Below are 27,323 nucleotides of genomic sequence, written 5' to 3' on the forward strand. Positions count from 1 at the left end.
TCCCACAGCCAAATATAGTAGAAGCAGCTAGTCATGGAAAAGACCATAAATATGACCACCTGCCATGGAGTTCCCAAAGTTGAGGAGTTTTCCAGAAAACAGAGCTGCTACCCAAAGTTTATCACCTAAAACATGGCTGAATATGCGAGGATTAAGAAATCCAAAACATGGTATTCAATAATACAATAGGAGAGTTGGAAGGGACCTTGGAGGTCTTCTAGTCCAACCCCCTGCCTAGGCAGGAAGCCCTATACCATTCCAGACAAATGGCTGTCCAAATCTTCTTAAAGACTTCCAGTGTTGGAGCATTCACAACTTCTGGAGGCAAGTTGTTCCACTGATTAATTGTTCTAACTGTCAGGAAATTTCTCCTTAGTTCTAAGTTGCTTCTCTCCTTGATTAGTTTCCACCCATTGCTTCTTGTTCTGCCCTCAGCTGCTTTGGAGAATAGCTTGACTCCCTCTTCTTTGTGGCGACACCTGAGATATTGGAAAACTGCTATCATGTCTCCCCTAGTCCTTCTTTTCATTAAACTAGACATACCCAGTTCCTGCAACCATTTCTCATATGTTTTAGCCTCCAGTCCCCTAATCATCTTTGTTGCTCTTCTCCACACTCTTTCTAGAGTCTCAACATCTTTTCTACATTGTGGCAACCAAAACTGAATGCCGTATTCCAAGTGTGGCCACACCAAGGCATTATAAAGTGGTATTACACTTCATGTGATCTTCATTCTATCCCTCTGTTTATGTAGCCTAGAACTGTGTTGGCTTTTTTGGCAGCTGCTGCACATGGCTGGCTCATTTTAAATGTTTGCCCACTAGGATTCCCTCTCACAGTTACTACTATTGAGCAAGGTACCACCTAAACTGTACCTGTGCATTTTGTTTTTCTTGCCTATATGTAGAACCTTACTTTTTTTCACCATTGAATTTCATTTTGTTAGTGCCCAATGTTCAAGTTTGTCACGATCCTTCCGTATCTTAAGCCTGTCTTCTGGAGTGTGGGCTATTCCTGCCAGCTTGGTGTCATCTGCAAATTTGATGAGTTCCTCATTTATCCCCTCACCCAGATCATTGATGAAGATGTTGAAGAGTACTGGGCCCAAAACAGAGCCTTGGGGTACTCAAGATTCAGATTTGGGGAGAACAAACAATACTTAGGGTATATTCTGAACTACAATCCTGCCTTATAGGTACAAAGGAAATCAGTGCTGGTGTGGATGAGGAAGGCAGTATTTATCTTGAGTTTGACTGCAAAGAAATGACAGATGCTTCTCATTTTACCTGGAGCAAATTCTATGAAGAGATAGAAGATCACGATAAATTTAATATTGAAACCATTGGAGACCAGTAAGTTCATCAGGTCCTTTATGAATGTTTTTAAATGTATGGTTTCTTTTAGAAAAATACTAATCTTGCTTTTTTTTAAAAAAAAAAATAATTAAAAACATATATTTCAGCTCTAAACTCTATTTTAAAAACCCTGACAAAGATGATTTGGGAACTTACTCTGTTGCTGTTAGTGATACTGATGGAGTCTCATCTAGTTTCATTATGGACGAAGAAGGTAAAAACACAATTTATATTTTCTTATTAACCTGCACATTTGAGTAAAGCTGCCATCTGCATTTTCTTGTTTCTTTGCCTGAAAGGATTTGAAACTTCTTTAGAGGGAAAAAAAACTCTTTACAAAATAAATAGCCTGTGGAATTGGCATTTTTGCTTTGTAAATATGCCGTAATATTTTACAATCAGTCTTCCATAGGCTTTCCTTGTTATAACCACAAAGTTTTATAGGATTATTCCTTCAAGACATTACTGTATTGAATAGAATTGAATAGAAAATAGAATAGAACAGAACTGAAAATAGAATAGAAGAGAAATAGAATAGAATAGAAAATAGAACAGAACAGAAAACAGAATAGAATAGAACAAAACAGAACAAAGAATAGAATGGAATGGAATAAAATAGAATTCTTTATTGGCCAAGTGTGATTGGACACACAAGGAATTTGTCTTTGGTGCAGATACTCTCAGTGTACATAAAATAAAAGATATCAAGAATCATAAGACTATCACTTAATGATAGTCATAGGGTACAAATAAGCAATCAGGAAACAATCAATATCAATATAAATCATAATGGATACAAGCAACAAAGTTACAGTACTGCAGTCATAAGTGGGAGGAGATGGGTGATAGGAACGATGAGAAGGCTAATAGTAATAGTAATGCAGCTTTAGAGTAATAGTAATGGAAGCCAACCTTTACCAACTTCTGTATCTCAGAGGGAGTAATATCCCTCTGTTCCTATAGATGAGTAAAACTTTTCAATGGGCTGGCTTGCTTCTAATAAAGATAGAAATGAGAGCAAAACATTTGTGCGTTTCACTAGTTAATTTTGTCATTTCTTTGTTATTTGAAAATTGGCAGAGCCTGCAATCGCTTCCATTTCCCCAGACTTGATTAGCAATTCTAATATGTTAAGTCTTGCTAATCCTGGTCTCCCATGCTTTGCTCAATTTTTGTGAGCGCTTACTGACAGCTACTACATATACTACAAAAACATTTTCTCTCCACCAGATTCCATGCTTTTGTTGGAATGAGACCCCTTTTTAAAAAATGATACACTATGGAATTATGCTGGCAGATAAAACAAGATATAGATAACATTACTGAACCTGCGGATATTTTACCTCATATTTACATTTTAGTGCATTTCTTTATAATTAAAATATGGGTCATTATTTTTAAACTCTTTGTGTTGCCTTTGACCAGTGTTTCTCAACCTTGGCAACCTGAAGATGTCTGGACTTCAAGTCCCAAGAATTCCCCAGCCAGCGAATGCTGGCTGGGGAATTCTGGGAGTTGAAGTCCAGACGTCTTCAAGTTGCCAAGGTTGAGAAACACTGCCTTTGACTATTATGATAAGCTATGATTTAGCACAAGGATGAGTCTACATTTCCTGGAAATTGTACTTTCTTCATTTTGTAAGAAGTTCAAAAATTATGGCTTCGTTATCTGAGCTATAGCCAACATCAATTACAGTTGCTTTAATAACCCAGTTTTGAAAGCCGTGGTTGAATGGTAGTTTGTTTCTATTAGACCATAATTAAAATAAAGCATTCAGTGGTTGGTTGATACAACTAAAATGAAGTCGTAATGGTAGTGCTTCTTCAGGTTTTGTCCAAGGGGAAGGCATGGGATGGCTACACATTGGGGGTGCAGCTAAGCTGGATTCTATCGCAAGATAGTTTATCATGAAGGTGTGATCCTTTCATAGGATGGTTTGTCATGATATCAGAATCCAAACTTTGCCTCTTTTTCAAGACTTGAATTTTCAGACTTGTGTTCCTTTATTGAGCTAAAGTTTCTTGGTATTGCATGGATTCGTACATTTTTTAAAAACTAATGTTTAGTTTGACGACCTACATATATTAAAACAATAGGTTAAAATTTGCTCTTCATTTCAGAGCTTGAACGTTTGATGACACTAAGCCGTGAAATCAAGAATCCAAGTAAGTAGGAGGCCTGAATCTAATGTGCAGTCCCCGGAGTAACGCATTTGTACACGGTGATTGAAGTAAAGCAATAAAAGCCTTTTTGGTAGAACAGCTTGCTTATCCTTCTATTAATTAAATGCAAATATTAGCTTCTGTTTAAAGGAGATCTTCTTCACTATTGCAAATGTATTTGGATGAATGGAGTCAGATGGAATTTATCTAATATTTGCTGGATTATATATTTCCTGTAAGAGCTGTAAATGGCGCAATAAATGCAGCTGAAATTTGTCTCCTTAATCATGCAGAACTTTTCTTAATACATGCCTGTGATACAGATAGAAGAGAATATTTGTAGCTCAGGGTTCAACTGTGGAGTCCTTGATGCCCTTTGAGTTTTCGTTGTTTTCTTGCAGACGTGCCATTACTCAACTAGGTAACACCATGAGTGCTTAGATGATGATGATCAATGATGATGTTACCTAGTTGGGTAATGAAACATCTGCAAGAAAACCACCATGCTCAGATAACACCAGAGAAACCCCATAAACCTGTGGAAACACATTGGAAAAGTTCTAAAGCTTTCACTGTATTTCTATCGTGTATTGATTAAGATTTTTAGAAGCATCAAGCTACTGGCACTGACGTTTTGGATAGGTCTCCGTATAACAGCTTTACCTATGCTGTTTCCTTCTAGCTATTCCTTTGAAGTCTGAATTAGCCTATGAGATTTTGGATAAAGGAGAAGTGCGTTTCTGGATTCAGACTGAGAGCCTTTCGCCTGAGGCCACCTATCGATTTATAATCAATGACAGTGAAGTTTCCAATAGTGATGTAAGTTTAGAATTTGGATGATATAAAGCAAACTTGGGAAAAGTAGTCCAATTCGGTCATGAAGGAATGCAATATTTTATTGTGTGTATGTGTGTGTATGTATGTATGTATGTATGTGTGTGTGTGTATGTATGTATGTATGTATGTATGTATGTATGTATGTTGTATTTGTGCTGATAAATAAATAAAGGGAGACTAGTATAGATCTATTTCAAGCTATTTAGCTCTCATCAGCTAGCCATACCCTTACTGGGATTTGAACCTGTGCTGTATTACATATTAAGCAGTTGTGTTAACCACTAAGCCACAAGGTTCTCCTCCTTTATCAGCTGAGCCAAGGAAACCGGTATGCATTTAGTGTCACAACCCCTGGTATGCCCAAATATGTGACAGCACAGCACAGGTTTATTTATACAACATTATAATTCAACAAAAAAAACCCCATACTTTTAAAAAAGGCAATCACACGTTAAAATGTTTTAAATGGCAGCATTTTTAAAAAAAACTCCTCTTACCACCAACATTGAACTCAAAATGTCCATTCCATTCCATTTCAATGCCTGGAATTAAATGTAGAAATAGTAGTGGACTTAGCGGCACGAATATATTTAAAAATGCACATACATTTCCCCCCTTTTCTTGACGGAAAAGGTTTTATAATGCTAGTTACATGAAAAGCTTTTAAGTCTCATGAAATATCCTTTCATTTCATTGCACTGTTCTATTGTATAGGGACAGGTCTGAAGAAGAACCATTCTGCATTATAAAATTGTAACTTGCTTACTTTTCATACCCTTAGTGGAGTCCTAATCCTGACTGACAGAATTGGTTGATTTTTGTTGTTTGCATTTGCAGTGTGAATAAACTCTTTAATTTCTCCCTTCTTTTCTAACTTCTATATTTTTCTTTTTGCAACACTACAAAAGCTTTGGCATCAGAGCCATCGCTTTTATTTTCAAAGTGCTGTATATTATTTTACCTCTTCAATTAACACGCCATAAGGAGTTATTTGCATTTGGAGATTAATTATATATATATATATATTTGGTAGAAATTCACATATAAGCTTGTATTTGTGGCTGCCATAAAACCATTGAATTTCATCTGACTGCATAATGGCCGTTATCAGAAACCTAATTCTTGTTAGGTAGTCCTCACATTACAACCAGAATTTCCATCATAAGCCACTGTGTTCATAAATCACGTCGGACCCAACTTTATGACAATTTTTGTAGTGGTCATTCAGCAAATCACTTGTTAAGTAAATCACAAGGCTGTTGAGCTAATCCAGCTTCCCGTTGGTCACAACCCATGATTATGCGATTGCAAGAGATTGCGACTGGTCATAAATCAGGGGTGGGTTTCTCGCCCTGTTCCAACCGGTTGGAACGGGGCCGGCGGCGTCCTCGTGCACGAGCGCGGCGCACGCATGCGTACTAGCGTCTGTGCGATGCTCCAGCTGCTCCTGGAGGATCGCGCAGGCACTGTATGCGTCCTGCGCATGCGTGGAAGCACAGAACTCGTCAAAACCGGATAAGGAGCGCGGGCGGGCGGGTGGGCCCTTCGCCATTCCCGGAAGTTACTTACTTCCGGGTTCGCCGACCAAACGGTTCGCAGGGACCGCCGCGAACCGGTTGAAACCCACCCCTGTCATAAATGCAAGGTGATTGCCAATGCCCGAATCGCAGCCACATGAGCACAGGGGGTGGTGTGACAGTTGTTAGAGCAAGTATAGGACAGGCCACTTTTTCCAAGGCTGCTGTAACTTTGAACTTCTGTCAAATGAACAGTAGTACGCTGCGGGCATTGTCTCCTACAGGTATCTCCTGATTACTTTAGATTAAGAATTTGCCACTGGACCAAATAGATACTTTTCAACAAGATTCTAAGTCAGTGTTTCTCAACCTTGGCAACTTGAAGACGTCTGGACTTCAACTCCCAGAATTCCCCAGCCAGCATTCGCTGGCTGGGGAATTCTGGGAGTTGAAGTCCAGACGTCTTCAAGTTGCCAAGGTTGAGAAACACTGTTCTAAGTGGAACACAATTGCTTTTCCTTTGAAATATATTTGTTAAATAAAAATGTATCGTTAAAAGAAGATGACTTTTATTAATATCTCTAGTTAGTAGTTTTCATCTTGTGAACTGGGGCTATAAAATAGAATAGCAATAGCAGTAGACTTATATACCTCTTCATAGGGCTTTCAGCCCTCTCTAAGTGGTTTATAGAGTCAGCATATCGACCCCAACAATCTGGGTCCTCATTTTACCCACCTCGGAAGGATGGAAGGCTGAGTCAACCCTGAGCCGGTGAGATTTGAACCGCTGAACTGCTGATCTAGCAGTAGCCTGCAGTGCTGCATTTAACCACTGCGCCACCTTGGCTCTAAGAAGAAATACTGCATGCAAACATTACATGAACAATAAGTTGTGTTTCTTACAGCTCCCAGCATTCCATTTCCTTGGCTCATCCAGCAAGGCCTATTGGGAATTTATAGTACTCAACTATAACTAGTGGCCCAAACTTTCCCCGTCCCAGTGCAGAAAGATTACAGTTAAGGTTAGAGGCTCCCATAGAGCCCAGGGGTGTCCAAACTTGGCAACTCAAAGACATGTGTACTTCAACACCCAGAATTCCCCAGCCGGTCTTAGAGTTGCCAAGTCTGGAGGTCCCTGCCCTAGGTCAAAGTTGTCATAACTGTGAGTGTCACCTGGCAATGTAGCCCCACCCTCTTTGGTATCTTAGAAGATGTTTTCAGTGACTGTTAAAAAGGGGGGATGAACCTTTGATTACCTAGTTGTATCCACCATTTTGACTTCATATCTCTTCCCAATGAATATTCCTGGTTAATATTTTTTTCTTTTCTATATCAATTTAAGGACAGAATAGCTTTTCTGGGAGTTTGGTAGAATTCTCTGCTTTTTTTTTTTTAATTAAAAGCAAATTTGGTCCAAGCACTATATGCTACTTCCATCCTAAACCCTACATTATAGCAATAGCAATAGCCGTTAGACCTATATACCACTTCATAGGGCTTTCAGCCCTCTCTAAGCGGTTTACAGAGTCAGCATATCACCCCCACAGTCTGGGTCCTCATTTCACCCACCTCGGAAGGATGGAAGGCTGAGTCAACCTTGAGCCGGTGAGTTTAGAACCACTGAACTTCAGATAACAGTCAGCTGAGGTGGCCTGCAGTACTGCACCCTAACCACTGCGCCACCTCGGCTCTTATCTGAATATTCACTTTTGATTTGGGTAGTACTTTATCCTATGACTGATTCACTAGAGGAAAGAAATTGACATTTGTTCCCAGCAGGATTCCTGACAGATTTTTTTTTAAATGCCCTTCCTGGGAACAGTTTTATGTGGCCTTAATCTAGTCATGGATTTCTTCCCCTGGGGACTAACATAGCTATGATTGTTTTTCACATACATAAGATTAAACAAAGGCCGTACGGCATGTGCATAAATCAGTTCCCTGCTGTGCAAGTATCTGAAATGGAGCCTGGGGCATTATAAAATTGCAATAGCCATTTGAAGCGGGGTCTTAATTCTCATACCGTCTAAAAAAGGAAGGCTTAGAGATAGTAAAGGGGAAAACGAGAGAGAGAGAAAGAGAAAGAGAGAGAGAGGGGGGGGAGAGGGAGAGAGAGACTCTGTTTTTATAGAAGTGGCAAATAGTGTGAACAGATCCATAGATGTGATCCATAGGATGCCACCATTTTTAACTTCTATGGACCTCTCTTCATATTTAAGGGGACCTGCATAATCGCGGAGGGCAAAATCGCGCATTCCCAAGCACTCAGTACCCTAAACCTAACCCTAAACCTAACCCTAAACCTAACCCTAAACCTAACCCTAACCCTAAACCTAACCCTAAACCTAACGCTAACGCTAAACCTAATGCTAAACCTAACCCTAAACCTAACCCTAAAACAAACCCCTAAACCTAATCCTAACGCTTACCTTAAATGAAGTCGGCTTTCTGCCGCGGCGCCGTTTTAAAGCGCCCTTATGTTGCCGCGCTGTTGTCGCGGCGGTGATGACGCGCGGTGATGACGTCGCGGCTTTAGCGCCGCGATTTTGACCAGCGCGGTTTTGTCGTGCCACGGCATAAGTGCACTAATGTGCCTATTGTCCCTATCATCTTTTAATTCTCTTCTTTTGCTTATTCAAGTTTGTAATTTTTGTTGGATGAATAAAAGAACAAATAACACCCCCACCCCCCCGAGTTCCTTAAACTCTGTCTCCTCCTTAACAGAGATTAAGGTACTGTAAGGTTATAATTCCCACCGATTTAATTTTGTCTCCGAGATGTCAACCAGTCTGCCAGTCTGTTGCATCCTGTAGCTATCCTATGCCTGAGATAACCTTTCCCCTATCTAATTTCCAGGCGCATAAGATTAAGTGTGACCATTCAACGGGCACGATTGAGATGGTGATGGACCACTTTACTCTTGAAAATGAAGGGACCTACACGGTTCAGCTTCAAGATGGGAAAGCCAAGGCACAATCCTCGTTGGTTCTCATTGGGGACGGTAAGTTGCCTGGATTCTTTTGACCTGGGCTGTTATGTGATAAGTTTTACTGTCTTTTGGAATATCTGATGGATCCATTCATCCCTTCTCTTCTGTCCTTTTTCAGCTTTTAAGGCTGTTTTGGCTGAGGCCCAATTGCAGAGAAAGGAATTCCTGAGAAAACAAGGTAAAATGAGATCAGCTGAAGAATAGTTTCTCTCTTTTTCTTTTCTTCTTTTTTTGATGGCAGGAACATTCGGTAAAAACAATGCAGATCCTTAATTCACTCTGGGATTAGTGAGGTTTACATAACACTTTACAGTGATCAATGCTTCGCACAATTGGGCCCACAAAAGAAAACAGGAATGGCCCACATGCTGAATTTAATGTGGTTGGATTATATCCTTTTGTCAATTTTATGTTTTTCATGATTCATTTCTGATGTATGCCCTTCCTATAGTAAATAAATTCAGTATCCTCCTGCTTCACCCGAAGCATTTGCCATTGTTGCCATAAGGCAAGCAGTTTAGTAGTAATAACGTCGGATTATGATTTGCTCCCGAGCTCTTTTTGGGGGGAGACAAAATTAAAAAAATAATATAGGAGCTTCATGCAGAATACAGAAAATATAATTCCAAGTCAATGTGTGTCAGTGCAGCAAAAGATAATATTTGGCACTTTCTTTTTGTTTACTTGTCTCTCGTGCATTTAGTTTTCTGATATTTTAGAAATTTCCTTCCTTCCTTCCTTCCTTCCTTCCTTCCTTCCTTCCTTCCTTCCTTCCTTCCTTCCCTCCCTCCCTCCCTCCCTCCCTCCCTCCCTCCTTCCTTCCTCTTACATTTTGCTTAGAATTTTGTGTTTAGAAAGCCAATATTTTGTTCATAGATACTGATAGAATAGAATAGTCTAATCTCTTCTTTAAAACTTCCAGTGTTGGAGAATTCACAACTTCTGGAGGCAGGTTGTTCCACTGGTTAATTGCTCTAACTAACATTTGTAAAGAGAAATGTTAAATTACCATAATTTAATCCAAGACTGTGCATTCCCCCACCCCCCACCCAAGAATGAGGACCGTCTTTGGCCTTTGAGTAATATGGAGAAACTGCTGGATGGAACCAAAATAGAACTTTTTTCTGGTTTTCTTAAGCTTTATAATTTAAATTACTTTATAATTTAATTATTCTCTAGTGTTCTGTGTTCACTAACTGTCCTGCCTTTTCACACAAAACATTGCAAGCTATTATCATTCCAGGACTTCTGGGATTCCAGGTGAACCTGGAACCTCAGAGTTTGCTCATCTGCTTTATTTTATTCCCGTTCTAAAGCCTACCCTGAACATCCATCTGCACATTTTTTCCCCCTGTTCTTATGTCAATAACAGGGAGCCTCTTTTATTTCCCTTGAGATCTGTGGCTGATCTCCATTGTCACCCTACACATAAGGAGCTCTCAGATGTGTTATTCCAGTGGTTCTGTTTCTCCTCTAACAGAATCTCTGGCAAGTTACGCAGGGTTTCTGGCACGCAACATTTTGATGCACCCAACTGCAATAATGTATGCGCCCCAAATCCAGAGAAAAATAAGACAATGAATTCTGCCAGAGGGACTTTCTGGGGTACAAAGGAGAGTCAAAATTGCCTCAGTTCATAATTCAGAGCTAACTTGGGCGAGCTTAGAATATGTTTATGGTAGTAAGGAAGGAACGAAGGCCAACATTCCTACGCTGAGCTCTTTTTCTAATGCGGAACAGTAACACCTTTATCACCGTAGGAGCTTTTAAAGTTGATAATCAGTATTCAGCATATGATGGTTCCTCCTCAGTGGACTCAGTTGCTGAAAGGCACATGGGTTGTGGGATTGCAACTTTAACATCTTTATTTTTAAATTGGAATAATGAACTTGGCTATCTTCTTCCTTAGTCTTTATAGAAAAATAGCATTTCTCAAACATTTATTTGTTTTTGCTGAAGAACTGGACCAATCCGACAAATATTCTCTACTCACAAATTCAAGGATTCCTTTCATTTAATAAGTAGCTTTCCTTAGGTGGCCATTTATGCAAGGACTGGAAACTAGGTGTATTCACTTAATGAGCAACCTCTTTCCAGTTTTATTTTTCCTGTCATATTTATTAATTCTCTGAAGATCTGAATATGGCATTTCTTCTTCTTCTAGGTCCTCATTTTGAGGAGTTTTTGCACTGGAAAGTTACTGATGAATGTGAAGTCCTGCTGCTGTGTAAGGTGAACAATTATTTTTGGATGCATTTTAACAAAATTGCTTTCCAAAGGGGCACAAAATATGTCATGTCTTGCAGCCAGAGTATGAATTTAAAACAAAGGTATGCTCTCTCTTTATGAAACATTTTGTAATTTGGAACTGTTTTGCAGAAGCTACAAAATGAGCTAACACCCTAAAACAAATGAACTCCTGCTTATGCTAATCAAATAAGCTTAAGCATATTTGCAGTATAATCACATGCATATCATCTCCGAATAAATCCCATAAAGTGCAATGGAATAATGGGGAAAAAAAGTATTCTGGATTGCAGCACCAAAGTTTTAATTCTGCCTATCTTTAATGCTAAATATCTCTTCAAAGTATGCATGCACACATGTACACACACATACAAACACATACATATATACACTCTAAAGTACTTTATAACTTTTGAAAGGGGCCTTATTTGATTAACTGAGATACTTACTTGACTCCTGTATTTATTTTGAAGTTAAGAAGGTACCGATTTTCTCCGATCTCCAAATTATTATAATTTGGGGTGTTTCACTTTCTGCCTGTTTCCCATCTTCTGATAGGCAAATGTCGCCTCAGATTCATGGTTATATGCCAGTGATGGGCTTCTAAAAGTTTAGCTGGGGGGGGGGTCGTGACCATGGTGGGCATGGCCTAGTTGGCCTCCTGCGCCATGGTGGGGGGCATTTTTGCCCTCCCCAGGCTCCAGAGGCCCGTTTCTGGCCTTCACAAACTTCCGGTAGGCTCGCTTTTTGCCCTCCTCGAGGCTCCGCGCATGCCCTGCACTTACTTGCATCCCAAACAGGATGCGTGGGGACTCCTGGGAGGGGAGGGGTGGGTGGGGTCAGCCAGGAGTGGGATTCTGCACAGAATCCTAGCTAGAGGTTCTCCCGAACCCCTGCGAACCCCCAGTAGCCCAACTCTATTTAAATAAAATTGCTAATTGCAGAGCTACGTTAAGGAATACAGAGGGATATTATCCATGGCATTTGTAAAATGATCAAGTGCACATATCAATGGACTAAACCCTAATTATGAGACAAACAGATGATCCTTGAAAGAGCATGTGTATCCTACTACTTGTGGCCCTACCACAAGCCACTAAACAGTACTGTAGTTGGGGAGAAGCAGGAACACACCTGCTGATTCAAACATTCTTTTTTTTTTAGTCTGCTAGCTACAGACTCATTTATGCAGAGATGCAGGTATATTGTATTTTTAAAATAAAGATTGCACAGAGAAAATCTCACAACGTGGCTGCACGGTTTCTGAAGTTTGCTGTTGTTTTTGGAGAGGAGCAATTCCACACACATCTACACAACTGAGCAAGGATTCAGTTTTTAAGAATAAAAAACAGTGTCCTTATTCACCGCTACACAGATGTCCCTTCCCTTCCACCTGAAGTCAAAATGGGGGGGGGGGGGGGAAGTAGGCTTTCTTTTGACTTATCAAGACCACAAGCCACAGAGAACTAACTATAGTCTCTGGCTCTTGGGGGTGGGATTTTTCACTGTGTTTCCTGTTGTCCTTACTCAGGTGGCAAATACCAAGAAGGAGACTTTTATGCAGTGGTACCGAGATGGAGCTGGGGTGGATCTCAAAGAGCCGCCCGATTTTCAAAAAGGCGTTTGCTGCCTGACTATTCCAAAGGTATGAATACAATGGACCTAATGGTTTGAGTTTGAGTTTGAGTTTAAGTTTATTTATATGCTGCCCTTTTCCCTGGGGGGACTCAGGGCGGCTCACAACCCAAAGGGAAGGGGAAGACAAACTTTTAACATATAAGACAATACATAATTAAAAACGCAACATTCATACCATTCGGGCGGGTTACAGTCTTAGCCCCAGGCCTGACGGGAAAGCCAGATTCTGAGGGCTGTGCGGAAGGTCTGGAGGGTGGTGAGGGTACGAATCTCCATGGGGAGATCGTTCCATTGGGTCGGGGCTACCACCGAGAAGGCTCTCCTCTGCGTAGTTGCCAGTCGGCATTGACCGGCAGATGGAACTCGGAGGAGGCCTAATCGATGAGATCTAATAGGTCGCGTGGAGGTAATTGGCAGTAGGTGGTCTCTCAATGGTGCCTCTAGGTAGCTCAGAACCATAGAGTTGTATTTCCTGGATAGTGTAAAAGCAAAAGTTTCATTCTTTCTAATGTTCAGTACTTCCTCTTCCCGTGCTGTGGCACATGTAGATTATATTTTAAACAAATGTCAGCCAGCTTACACAACACCTTTTTAGTCATTAATAAAAATGTTGTGTTAATAACTTAAGGCAGTTAATAGCCTTCATAGTGAAGGCTTTAAGGATGAGCCTCAGTGTGTTATTGCAGCTGGCAAAAAAGCCACTGCAGTCCTGGGCTGCATCGACAGAAAATAGCATCAAGAGCGCAGGAAGTGATAGTACCGTTCTATACTGCACTGGTGAGGTCGCCCTTGTCTTATGGTTAAGATAAAGGTTCCCCCGCACATACGTGCTAGTCATTTCCGGTTCTAGGATGGTGCTCATCTCTGTTTCCAAGCCAAAGAGCCAGCACTGTCTGAAGACTTCTCCGTGGTCATGTGGCTGGAATGACTCAATGCTGAAGGCGCATGGAACGCTGTTCCCTTCCCACCAAAGTGGTCCCTATTTTTCTACTTGCATTTTTTTACGTGCTTTCAAACTGCTAGGTTGGCAGAAGCTGGGACAAGTAACGGGAGCTCACTCCGTTACACGGTGCTAGGAATTCGAACCGCTGAACCTCTGACCGACAAGCTCAGCATCTTAGCCACTGAGCCACCGCATCCCTAAAAATGTATAGGTACAATGTGCTAAAATGCAAAGTGATATTTCTCTCGGTGCCTAGAGAATGCTCGACAAATCAAGTCAAAGGTTTTATTCCCCCCTCCTTTTGTGATGAGCTATTTTGCTGTGCTTTCATACTACTAGTTTGGCAGAAGCTGGGATAAGTAATGGGAGCGCACTCCGTTATGCAGCACTAGGGTTTTGAACCGCTGAACTGCCGACATTCTGATCGACAAGCTCAACGTCTTAGCCCCTGAGCCACCGCATCCCTCTGCCACTTGTGGTTACCACAATACAAAAATGATGTTGAGGCCCTAGAAAGTGTTCCGAGAAGAGTTGCAAAGATAATAAAGGACCTGGAAGCTAAATTGCTAAGAGGACTTATATAGCCAAATCAAGAGAAGGCTCAGTGGAGGCCTGATAGCAGTCTTTCAATACTTGAAGGATTGTCCCAGGGAATAAGGGATCGATTTATTCCCTGTGGCACCTGAGGGCAAGATAAGAAGGGATGGGTGGAAGTTCATAAGAGGGGGATCCAATCTGAAACTAAGGAAGAATCACCTGACAATGAGAAAGATAAATAAATGGAACAGCTCATCTCCTGGAGTCGTCCATGCTCCATCACTGAAGGTTTTCAAGAAAAAATTGGAGAACCATTTGTCCTGGGTGGTATAAGGACTTCTGCCTTGGGCAGGAGGTTGGGCTAAAAGCAGTGGTGGGATTCAAATAATGTAACAACCGGTTCTCTGCCCTAATGATTCCTTCCAAAAACCAGTTCACCAAACTACTCAGAAAGTTAACAACCGGTTCTCCTGAAGTGGTGCGAACCGGCTGAATCCCACCCCTGACGAAAAGACTTCCAAGGTCTCTTCCAGCCCTCTATGATGTTACGATTCTATGGAGGCAGATATGTAGAAACATGGACATCCCTCTTGTTCTACCTGTGGATAAAAAAATGTTGCCCTGAGTGCAGACAGAGAATGGTTGGATTTACCAAAGTTTTAGTAACAATGATGTACTTGACTATAAAAGCCACAACTAGACTTGGAGAATCATGTTTTAATTGTGTCAAAATGTTTGCCTGACTTTTTGAAACAACAAACATTCTGAAAGTTTATTTAAAAGAGGCAAAAGAACGCCATGACACCTCTTTCAACTCTCTGGAAATATGTCTCCCGGCTTATTTGTTCCGCAGCTTTGTTTTTATGATACTCTTTCTTCAGTGGTACATAAGCCTAATCTATTTGCTTTATGATTCCCTTTTAACTTTAGTCAGTTTTTACAACTATACCTTTACTGACTTCTAGCTTTCTCATTATCCAAAAGGTATGGCTAATGAGACAAAATAAGATCTTTACCCTATTTAACAGATCACCAAATATTCCCAAACTTTTAGATTTCTATTTTTGTTCAATATGCAGCGTTTCTTTTGATTGCGGGATGCTGTAACTCCTGCATAACATTGCTTTAATGACCTCATTTGAAACATTTAACATTTTGGGAAGGAAGAATGGAAAGATGGAAGGAAGAAAGGAAGGAAGGAAGGAAAGAAAGAAAGAAAGAAAGAAAGAAAAGAAAAGATAGAAACTTGCTCTTCATGTATTCTCAGATCAGTCCTAATTACAGATATGATCAAATCAAAGTCACATATATTATCAATTGATTTCTTTGGGAAAATAAAATGTATATTCAAGTCCAGAAGTGAAATCACTGGGGCTAAAAGTTTTGACTGGATTATAACTGAAATTCATTGTTGATTTCAAGGCTTCCAAATGACGATGCTTACACGGAGTCTTTCTCTATTTCATTTAAAAAGTGGCAATTGCTAGATAATTTCTTTTGTTTTAGATGAAAATGGATAATAATGGATGTAAACAGAAAATGAGAAGACATGCTCAGAAGTGCTTCTGCATCAGCATTTAATACCTGATTGCCTTTCTGCCAAAATGAGTAAATCCCTGAGCTTTATCAAGTCATTTGTGATTTATATAGATTATGCTCACTTAGGATGCCTTCTGAATTAAAAAGTGTGATCGGCAGCTTAGTTCGTTTTAAGCGGAAGGTGTTAAATAATTGCCTCACCTCGCCTAGGCCCACATTGGGAATCTACTCATGTCATTTCTGCTCAGGCAAAATTCAAACCAAATTTGCTTTCTGATAGAGGAAATGTTACCTGACTGTAAATGGTTTTCATTAATTTTCATGTCACAATAATGTTACCGTATTTTCCCTCCTAGCTGTCCAAAAAGGACCAAGGTGAATATAAGGCAACGCTGTCAGATGACAGAGGCCAGGATATTTCTGAACTTGATGTATCAGGGAAAGGTAAGGCCACATTTTGAGCAAGTGAATGGTTCATTATTTAGCCCGAAACATGAAAAAAAAGTTTAATTTAGCTACCGTTGACTGGAAGGGGGACATCTAGTTGCCTTCCAGATATTTTGAACGTCACTGGCAGGAATGTCTTTCCAATGGCCTGGAAAATCCTAAAACGGAAGATCACAGGAACGAAGTAGTATTTTCCCTTCACTTAAAGCAGTGTTTCTCGACCTTAGCGACTTTAAGTCCTATGGACTTCATAGCTCTGCTGGCTGGGGGGTTCTGGGAGTTGAAGTCCACAGGACTTAAAGTCGCCAAGGTTGAGCAACACTGTCTTAAAGTATACAATGTGAATATTCCTCTGTGCTGCATCTCACAAAATATTTCTCACGGCTCTACAGCACTTTGGACCATCAAGAATGGTCCTTTCCTTTAAAAGTGAAGGTGGTAGCCTTTGGATTTTTGACTTGGGATGGAGAAAGGAGATTTACCGAGCACAGCAGAAGCCAGAAATCCAGTAGAACCTGGTTCAGCATTTGCTTTGTATGTTGAACCACATAGAACCACATAGAACTGCTGACATTCATGCACCGGCAATTACCCAGAACCCCTTTGGCAATTCCCACAATTCAGGAGAGCTGAAGTCGCACAACGTATTGGGTGATCCGAAATTCTTCGCAATTGTCTTCTCACATGGCGCCGCAGCTTTCCATCTGTTGTGGTTGTTCTTATATGGGCACCTCACAAGATTTAGTGCCTGTTTTCTCATGCCTTTAAATCTAAAATGCAGGTTTTAGAAAAATGTGGCATCTTTCAGGTATGTTGGGGTCTGTAACTTCCTGCTGTTGCTTGCAAAAAACCTCATGGAAACATTTGCAATATTTCAGAGTGGTATTCATGTGGTGCCTGCTGATACACACAAACTAAGATAGTTTAAATTAAGATTAAGCAAGTTATTGGAGAGACTCAGTCATTGTGTCACATTATTGTGTGAACCAGACAGTTCATGAAATATAGAGTGGTTTATTGGACAACCTATGGCATGGGAACATGGGAAGTGGGTTAGTTAATCCAGAGTTTTGCATACATGACATGAACAATGCAAGAAGAGAATACCACACAAAACATATTTTTTTTTTTTAAAAAAAATTATTTTATCAATTTCATATATACATTCACAATTATATGATCTCATCACTGTTATTAATAATATGTATTTATAACAATTTTTTCCCTACAGTTGACAATATACTTGAAAATTGCTTTCTTACCATCCCATAGATCCATCTTATCTTACAATGGTCCTACTTCTTCTTCCCTCCCTCCCTCTTTCCTTCCCTCATTTCTTCTCTCCTACTCTCCTTCCTTCCCTCCTTCATTCCCTCCCTCCTTCTCCCTTCCCTCCCTCCTTTCTTCTCTCCTTCTCTCCTTCCCTCCTTCCTTCCCTCCTTCCTTCCTTCCTTTCCTCCTTTCTTCTCTCCTTCTCTCCTTCCTTTCCCCCTTCCTTTCCTCCTTCCTTCCCCCTCCTTCTCTCCTACATTCCCTCCTTCCTTCCCTCCTTTCTTCTCTCCTTCTCTCCTTCCTTCCCTCCTTCCCTCCCTCCTTCTCTCCCTGCTTCCTACCCCCCTTTCTTCTCTTTCTTCTCTCCTTCCTTCCTCCTCTCCTTTCCCTTCTCTCCTTCCCCTTCCTCCCCTTTACCCTTCCCCTCTTCTTCCCATTCCTCCCCTCTTTCCTACTCTTACATTCCCTACAAAAATATTTTTCACAGATTTCCATTTGTTAGCAATTTCCTCCGGGGGAAAAAAAAACCATTATTGGTAGCCCCAGTTTGTTCTACAGGACAATTACAACCTAACATCCACCATAGCAACCTTTGGTGGGAAGAGAGGAACGTCTGTGGAAGGATAAGCCATTTGACCTTTGTCACCCCAGAGTGCTTTACTCTGCCTCCTGATAGGTTCGCACAGCCACAAAAGAAGTTTACTCATCCATGAGTTGTATTTGTCACTCACAAATGCCAATCTCTCCCTTCTCTTGCTGACATTTCAACTCTCCCAAGGGTTTGGTGACATCTGCTACCTAATGAGGTGCCAGTCCTGTGATTCTTTGCACAGTGGCAAACTTTAAAACAGGACGGGGGAAATTTGTCATTCTTTAAAAGGAAAAAAAAAAGATAACTGGAAAATTATAACAAGTGTCCCTGGGATGCCAAATAACGAATAGGCATGTGAACACATTGGGAGCTGAGATTTTTGATCAGAATCCCTAGTGCCACATAACGGAGTGAGCTTCCCTTACTTGTCCCAGCTTCTGCCAACCTAGCAGTTCGAAAGCACGTAAAAAATGCAAGTAGAAAAATAGGGACCATCTTTGGTGGGAAGGTAACAGCGTTCCGTGCGCCTTCGGCATTTAGTCATGCTGTCCACATGACCACGGAGACATCTTCGGGTAGCGCTTGCTCTTTGGCTTTGAAACAGAGATGAGCACTGCCTTTTAGAGTCAGGAATGACTAGCACATATATGCGAGGTGAAACTTTACCTTTACCTATGTGAACACACCTTTGCAGTCATCGATCTTTCTACCTTTGCGATATTGTTTGTTGCTTGTTTCTTTTGTTTATTCAACTTCTATGCCGCCCTATTCCCGAGAGACTCAGGGCGGCTAACAAACCAAAGGGAAGGGGAATACAAACAGAACACAAGACAAGCAAGTTGAAAACAAAACAACAGTCACAACAGTTTGAGTGGGGCCGGGAACTCATCAGCCCCAGGCCTGCCGGAACAGCCAGGTCTTAGTGGCTTTGCGGAAAGCCGGAAGGGTGGTTGGTGAGGGTCTGGATCTCCACGGGGGAGATCGTTCCAGAGGGCCGGAGCAGCCACAGAGAAGGCCCTCCCCCGATATTGATATCCAGCAGTAGAAAAATGCCCATTGGGAAGCTCCACTTATTTCCAAACTCTTCCGTGTTTCCAAATGGCAGTTCTATTCTTTTCCCAACCCTGCTGTTGTTCGGGAGAATACGCTTCCTACTTAATGAAAACAGCAGCGGTATTAGCAGTAGCAATTAAAACTTGCAGCTGTTGTTCCAGGTTGCACTGCCAGCTTTATAAACGCGGAGTATGAGAAGGAAAAAGAAAGATTCTCCCCAAAAGTGGGGTGTTGTTTTTTTTTTGAGGAGGCTGGGCTGATGAGCAAAAGTTAGCTTAGGCCTTTGTCCTCTGAGGCAGCAAGGTATGGTTCTCTGACCATGTCCAGTCAGTGGTTCTCCGAAGACGTTTTTACTTTTGCCCTTGATAGTTGTCTTCCAAATGTTATGCTCCTTCAGCAGTTGATCCAGCTGCTGCCATCTCCTCCTCTTAGGATCTCCATCTTTCCATCTTTAAATGTGTACCCATCTGTAAAATGGCAACACTGTTGGTTGGCAAGGCAGCAAAGGAAGAATGAGACTTATCAAAATCACCCATGAGACACAACGTTAAGTTGGTCTCATTAGGCTTATCTATGCGCTTTATCTCCATGAGGACTACAACAACAGGTAAATGCAAAAGGAAGAGATGCAAACTGTAAGGTTTTCTGAAATAACTCTTATGGTGTTTTTGATGTTTACCTTAATGCAGTGTTTCTCAACCTTGGCAACTTGAAGATGTCCAGACTTCAACTCCCAGAATTCCCCAGCCAGCGAATGCTGGGAGTTGAAGTCCGGACATCTTCAAGTTGCCAAGGTTGAGAAACACTGCCTTAATGTTTTCTCATATGAATACCACATAGCAGCCTGTTCTGTGCTGATTGGATATTGTTTCTCCTCTTCTCCTCAGTATATGATGATATAATCCAGGGATTGAGTAGAATCAGTGGTGAGTAAATGTCACTTTTATTTGTTTTATTTAGATTTGTGTGCCCACCCATCAGTGGTCAGATTCAGAATTTTTTTTTTACTGTCAGTTCTGTGGGCATGGCTTGGTGGGAGGCAGGGGAAGGATACTGTAAAATCTCCATTCCTTACCAACTCCAGGGGAAGGTTACTGCATAATCCCCATTTCCTCCCGATCAGCTGGGACTCAGGAGGCAGAGAATAGATGGGGGCAGTGCCAGTCAGAGGTGGCATTTACCGGTTCTCTGAACTACTCAAAATGTCCACTACCGGTTCTCCAACTATGTTACTCTCTATTTCCAGGTTTTAGAAAATAACTATAAAATTTATTTATTTATTTATTTGTCTGTCTGTCTGTCTGTCTATCTATCTATCTATCTATCTATCTATCTATCTATCTATCTATCTATCTATCTATCTATCTATCTATCTATCTACAGTATCCATCATCTATCTATCATCTATCTATCCTATCTATCTATCTATCTATCTATCTATCTATCTATCCATCCATCCATCCATCCATCCATCCATCCATCCATCCATCCATCCATCCATCCATCCATCCATCCATCCATCCATCCATCCATCTATCCTATCTATCTATCTATCTATCTATCTATCTATCTATCTATCTATCTATCTATCTATCTATCTGTTATCTATCTATCTATCTATCTATCTATCTATCTATCTATCTATCTACAGTATCTATCATCTAACTATCCTATCTATCTATCTATCTATCTATCTATCTATCTATCTATCTATCTATCTCTATCTATCTATCTATCTATCTATCTATCTATCTATCTATCCTATCTATCTATCTATCTATCTATCTATCTATCTATCTATCTATCTATCTATCTATTATCTATCTATCTATCTATCTATCTATCTATCTATCTATCTATCTATCTATCTATCTATCTATCTATCTATCTACAGTATCTATCATCTATCTATCCTATCTATCTATCTATCTATCTATCTATCTATCTATCTATCTATCTATCTATCTATCTATCTATCATCTATCTATCTAAGTTGGCATTTACTGGCACTTTATAAAAATAAACAAACAGAAGATGATAATAATATTTTCTTGTTTTTGACATTTATCATCATTGCATAGTAACTGTTCTTCATCAGTACATTTTGGTAATGAAGATAATACTTTGTAATTTGGAGAGAGGGCATTGGACAGATTTCTGATGGCAGCATTTTTAAAAAAAAAAAATTGATCAGCAATGGCCAGTAACAACTTTTGAAATAAATGTCATTTATTACGTATAACAAAATACTTTTGTGCTACAGTTTTAAGGTGATGCATATTTCATGGAAAACTTTCAGCAGAAGTATTTGGGGGTTCAAAATGTGAACTTTGAGCATAATATCCATTGTATTAAGAAACTGCTGTTATTATTTAAGAGGTTAGACCTTACAATTAAAAAAAAACCTGATTATAAGCAAGATTTTGTTTGACTGCAGGTAAGTCAGCTTCTCCTTTGAAGATCCACTGCACTCCGGAAGGAATAAGGCTGCAGTGTTTCTTGAAATATTACATGGAGGAAATGAAATCAAGCTGGTATCACAAGTAAGAACAAAGAACCAAGTTTTGAATCCTGCGTGAATGTTAACTGGTATTCAGTAGCTATTGAAAACTCATTTTGGGAACGATGCTCATAATGCAGGCAGGAAAATTACAGCTCAGATGGTCAATTCTAACTTTTTTTTTTTTTAAAAAGGAATAAATTTACATTCCCCTGCCATAGGTTTTGCATGACAAATGAGCCAATCCATGTTTTCATACTGTCATCAGCACAGCTGGCAGCTTTGCCGGCGAATCCCCAGTCACCCCTGAATCATCCTAGGACCTTGCAAAGCAGAGAGCCTGGAATAAATCTTCAAGTCAGCGGCCGATCCTCCACCCACTGAAAAGCAGAGATCTATCCGGGCTTCAAGCTACAGATCTGTTTGGCTGAGGAAGTTGATGCTTATTATTTATTAACACCCCCCCCCCCTTTGATTACTTTATAAATATAACTCAAGGTGGTAAAATACATGGTTGGAAGAAATGTCCGCCTGGGTTCAGTTCCAAGAGGGGAAAAAGACCCTGGAAAAATGGAGACTGGAAAGATGGTTTTAATGGTGGGCAGGACCACATGCTTTAAGGTCTTGGGTGAAGGAAAAATAAGGGAAGAGATGCTGAAAGTGCCTGGGTTTTATGCCCTCTCTGGGCTTTTGAATTTGAGCTTGTGTTCTGATTGGTTGTCAGGCTCCCACGGGGCCATGCAGGGGCAACTCTGTAGGCTGTCCTGAGTCCCAGGCTTGGTTGAGCCTTGCTGGGTGATGTTGCAATGAAAAGGCTTTGGGATTCCTATTATGGTCTGTGCCTGAAGGAGGTAGATCTTTGTTATGTAGAATAGACTGGCTCAGACCTTAATGGGCCATTGACAAAGATGGGAAGGATGACTTTCTGCCTCCCTTTTAGGGGAAATATTCTGTCCTTTTAATGTTTCCTAAAATATCTCTCCCTGGGAGAGGAATGGGTGCTAACTTCCTACAACACTTAATACTCTTTTCTCCTCCTATTTTTCCCATCACAACCACCTTGTGAAGTGTGTTGGGCTGAGAGAAAGTGATTGGCCCAAGGTCACCCACTTGGCTTTCATGGCCAAGGCAGGGCTAGAATTCACAATCTCCTGGATTCTAGGACAACACTCTATTCACTACCTCCTCTTTAACCATCTTTTTTTTTTTTAATACATCAGTTTCTTGTTAGGTCAAATCCCATCAATTTGGGTTGCTCTGTTCTGGGCACTTATGTTACCAGATTATTCAGTGGGAAGTGGGCTGGTTCTTTTCCTGATTTGATCTCAGTTACTGCCTGGGAGCTATTGAGTCCCAAGCATTAAATATGCAAAGCAATACTCTATGAAGGTCATCGTACCTCAAGTTACCAGTTAGCAAAAGCACGAAGTTAAGAAAAAATGTCTTATGGTTTCCAGAGACTTTTTTAAAACTTGAAAACTTCAGATGAAATATCAGGTTTCCTTTGAATTTTTCATGGCTGCTCCATATGCTTGAAGAAATGCCTCTGATTCTTCAGCCAGAGGTATCTCACAGCGAGCACCTTACTTCTGAATGCAGCTGCAGTTCTATAAAGTTCGGAATTACCTGTTGCAGGTGTTAGTAGTTCTGCCAAACTTCAAATGAGGGTTTTCCCCAGCCCCGTGTGCGGATACTGGGAGCTGAAAGTCTCAATTTTCTTTGCCTCTCTTTCTTTCCTGCTTGTGACTCACAAAACTTGGATTAACCAGCCATATAGCTGTGTGCTTGCTTTCCTTTTGAGCATCTCTTTAATCTCCTCAATTTCCCCTTAGAATATTCAGAGAGTCTTTCTTGTCTTTCCTCTCTCTTTCTGAAAATGCAAGATACATCCTGAAACCACTATAAATGATAAACAGCAGAAGTAATAGAAATCTCCCTAGGAGAGAGATGCTTTTCCTTAAAAAAAAAACAGCAAAAGCAAAACAAAACGAAATGCTTTTAAGCTTCATGTAGATTATTACATTGAAGTACAGATAGAACAAAAATAAGTATGAAATAAATTAGAAATGAAAGAGGAAAGAATTTAAAGGAAAGGCCAAGTGGAAATGCTATTTTCTGAAAAAGGATCTTGCTGATTTTTTTAAAAAAATTATCTCCAAATTTCCTTCTCTTTATAGGTACAGAGGATATAATGCTTCAATGGCTTTTTGGTCAAAGATAGTCCTTCTGATTGAAGTCTGCAAATCCCCAACCTTTTGCAAGATTGTATTGAGGCTGCAAGAAAATTCAGCTTTTTTTATTATTATTAGATGTCTTGATATTTAAAAAGCTCACATAACTCCAATCATGAAAGTGTAGAAAACTTTTCTGAACAGCAACTTCAGTACAATCTTGCAACAGGTGTATTTTTGCAGCTTTAACTATAATGTAATATGGTTGCTTGTTTAACACCTAAGGATTTGAACATATCTGGTGGCATTTATTGTTATTTTTTGGAACACCAGCTTCCCACCAAGACCTTTTTGGGGGGGAGTCACATGGCATTTAAACTTTTGCTTGAGACTTTCTGGCTGCTTGAAACTAGCTTTAAGACAATCAGGAACATCCCCATCAGCTGCCACCCTGTGCTTCCTTGTGCTTTGCTGTTATATAGCAATAGCAATAGCAGTTAGACTTATATACCGCTTCATAGGGCTTTCAGCCCTCTCTAAGCGGTTTACAGAGTCAGCATATCGCCCCCACGGTCTGGGTCCTCATTTCACCCACCTCAGAAGGGTGGAAGGCTGAGTCAACCTTGAGCCGGTGAGATTTGAACCACCGAACTGCAGATAATAGTCAGCTGAAGTGGCCTGCAGTACTGCACCCTAACCACTGCGCCACCTCGGCTCTATGTGGTGACAGACTGGTCTGAACTGGGGGGAGGCGGAATGAGGGAGGAAATGCTTTGGGAAATGAAAGTAAGTGCTCCATCTCCTTCAGATGCTGCCTCAAAGTCACCCAGCTGGAAGAAGGAGGGGCCACATAACAAACTACACTTAGACTGACTGTTAAGAAAACATCTTGTCTGAGCCTGATTGGTTGCACTGACAGGGCCATGAAGACAGTTAAGGGAGGAAAAAGTAGAATTTAGGGAATGTCGATGGAGATTCTTAGTCAACCAGATCATGGTTCTCCCAAAAGTGCTTTTTCAAGAGGAAACTGGACTTCCTGGTTTTTCTTTGAAAACGCCTTGCTTCTCACCTAAGAAGCTTCTTCAGCATTCTTACAGGGATTGAGCCAGACCTGAAGAAGCTTCTTGGATGAGAAGTGAAACATCTTCAAAGAAAAAGCAATTGCCTCTCGGACAAGCACCTTTGGTAGAGCTTAGGGTGCATGGTTTTCAGTTCTGGTTTTGCCACACCGCAATACCCTCGATCGCTAATGAGCTAAGCCTTTCAACAAATGGAGCCAAGGATCATTTCTATTTAGAGCATAGGTGTCAAACTCATGGGGTGATGTTGCCATCACGTGACGTTTCATGACATTCCTCCCCTTCACGGAACTGGGGTGGGCGTGACCTGCGTGTGATGCATCCGACCTGCGGGCTGCCTATCCGACACCCCTGATTTAGAGGATTAAATTGTGGAAGGTCTGACAATCTCTCTCCTGTTTTGTAATGTCCAAGTATAACAAAACGATGGATGTCTGCTTGAACGCTGCCTCTTGGTTTACCCAGGGAAGCGAAGGTTTCTTCAAGTGAAAAGATGAGAATTGGTGGTAGTGACGAAGTCGCATGGATACAGATATGCGAGCCTACCGAAAAAGATAAAGGGAAGTACACCTTTGAGCTGTTTGATGGCAAGGAAGCCCACAAGCGGACGCTTGACCTATCTGGACAAGGTAGGAATCTTTACCAGCCATGCAACATTTTAGCCCCGTCAAACATATTCTGGAAACTGCCCTATTTCTCTTTGGTTTATTCATCATAAGCATCAATTCTGGGCTCAAAATGTTCCAGGCACATGCATTATCTTTATTCATTCCACGTCTCATCAAGACTGACTTTGATCCCTGCTTTTAGATTTCGTTTGATGTTTCTGTACCACACTGTAGGCTGTGGGTGGGTGGGGGGGATGGCAAGGCAAGTACATATGCTCGCATTTGTGCCAACTCATAAAGTCGACTTCCTAACATGCTGAAATGTTTCACTGCAGCTTTCGACGAGGCCTATGAAGAATTCCAGCGGCTCAAGTAAGATTTCAATTTAATTTATTTATTTATTTTTGCTTTGGACGTAAACTTTGCAATTCGTTTATTTTGGCCATCAGCGTCGTTATACTGGGATGTTAATTATTCCCCCCCTCATTTTTGTTTTCAACTTTAGGGCAGCTGCTTTTGCTGAGAAAAGTAAGTATTTGAAAGTAAATAAACGAACGAAGGAATATTCAGTATGAATAGGGAAGAGCAGGAGAAAGCGTTCTAGTAAAAATGGAAAGAATAGCTTTGACAAAGTGATGGAAAAAATCGAAGTCTTATACAAAAAACGGTTGTCATCACACCTGCTGAATGATTGTGGTAGAAATACGAGATGTGTATAGATAAACAGATTTGCTTCTTTGGTTTAGTGAGTTGGCAAACAATTTGACTCACCTTAGACTGACCGAGATTCTCCCTTTTTCCATTCGGTCAGGAAACACGAATACAAATCTTGATTTAGAAATTGCTTTCCTCTCTTTTATCTAGTTAATTATTTGATATTATTGGATGGATGGATGGATGGATGGATGGATTAATTCTTTATTATTGCCGAGGGCCATCCAACAGTCTAGAAGTAGAATATCTGAGCGATAATGTGTATATAATAAAGCAGGTGTAGACAAACATAGAGGCTATAGACCAGTGTTTCTCAACCTTGGCAACTTGAAGATGTCTGGACTTCAACTCCCAGAATTCCCCAGCCAGCGAATGCTGGCTGGGGAATTCTGGGAGTTGGAGTCCAGACATCTTCAAGTAGCCAAGGTTGAGAAACACTGCTATAGACTATAGGACGGAAACACTGGGGAGTGATGAATTATCAGTTTTGCTGGTGCCCCGTCAGCAGAAGATAATGAGAGGACGCCAGCAAAAACTGATAGGCAATTTCTCTCAACATGTCTAGTTGTCTCATACAGTCTCCTGTTGCTTTAATGCTACTCTCTCTCTCTCTTATTATTGTATTATGGTATGGATGGTTACTGCAGAAGGCTATTTTAACTGATAGCCATTGGCTATAATAAAGAATTCATTCGTTTGGTAATTGAACATCAACAAATAAGTAGATTTACCGCCCCCACCCCCGCCCAACATCATGTTGATGGAATGGAACAAATAAAATAAAAATAGAAATGGATTATGAGGCATAAGGAATGTCAAATACTAAGTGCAGAAGTGCTCTATCATTCATCATGTTTTGCTTTAAAAAGTGAAATTTCAGATGACATTTTTGCTTCTTACTGAATTGGAAATTCGTACACAAAGTTGACTTACTGCAAGGATCAAACTTGACAACTTCCGTATGATTAGGCTGATGCATTTGCACACAACAGAATTATTTCCATTGGGGAAATCCTCTAATGGTGGCTAAGTGGTTAAAATGCAGTATTGCAGTATTTGTTATGTCGACTGCCAGCAGTTCGATTCCCACCGGCTCAAGGTTGACTCAGTCTTTCCGTCCTTC

The 27,323-nt window shown here is 40.7% G+C and overlaps 1 protein-coding gene across 1 annotated transcript in view; it reads left to right on the forward strand.

Annotated features, from left to right (window-relative positions):
* The window catches only part of MYOM2 (myomesin 2), an 80,436-nt gene that overhangs the window by 47,909 nt on the left and 5,204 nt on the right, over positions 1 to 27,323 (forward strand). Inside the window, exons 21-34 of the mRNA XM_032215146.1 lie at positions 1,196 to 1,352; positions 1,463 to 1,569; positions 3,476 to 3,520; positions 4,200 to 4,336; positions 8,728 to 8,872; positions 8,979 to 9,038; positions 11,025 to 11,092; positions 12,639 to 12,752; positions 16,121 to 16,208; positions 20,016 to 20,054; positions 21,566 to 21,671; positions 25,344 to 25,507; positions 25,822 to 25,858; positions 25,992 to 26,014. Coding sequence (XP_032071037.1) covers positions 1,196 to 1,352; positions 1,463 to 1,569; positions 3,476 to 3,520; positions 4,200 to 4,336; positions 8,728 to 8,872; positions 8,979 to 9,038; positions 11,025 to 11,092; positions 12,639 to 12,752; positions 16,121 to 16,208; positions 20,016 to 20,054; positions 21,566 to 21,671; positions 25,344 to 25,507; positions 25,822 to 25,858; positions 25,992 to 26,014 — 1,290 coding nt within the window. The remainder of the gene's footprint in view (positions 1 to 1,195; positions 1,353 to 1,462; positions 1,570 to 3,475; positions 3,521 to 4,199; positions 4,337 to 8,727; positions 8,873 to 8,978; positions 9,039 to 11,024; positions 11,093 to 12,638; positions 12,753 to 16,120; positions 16,209 to 20,015; positions 20,055 to 21,565; positions 21,672 to 25,343; positions 25,508 to 25,821; positions 25,859 to 25,991; positions 26,015 to 27,323) is intronic.

This window comes from Thamnophis elegans, chromosome 4, assembly GCF_009769535.1.
Source record: "Thamnophis elegans isolate rThaEle1 chromosome 4, rThaEle1.pri, whole genome shotgun sequence".
NCBI lineage: Eukaryota > Metazoa > Chordata > Lepidosauria > Squamata > Colubridae > Thamnophis > Thamnophis elegans.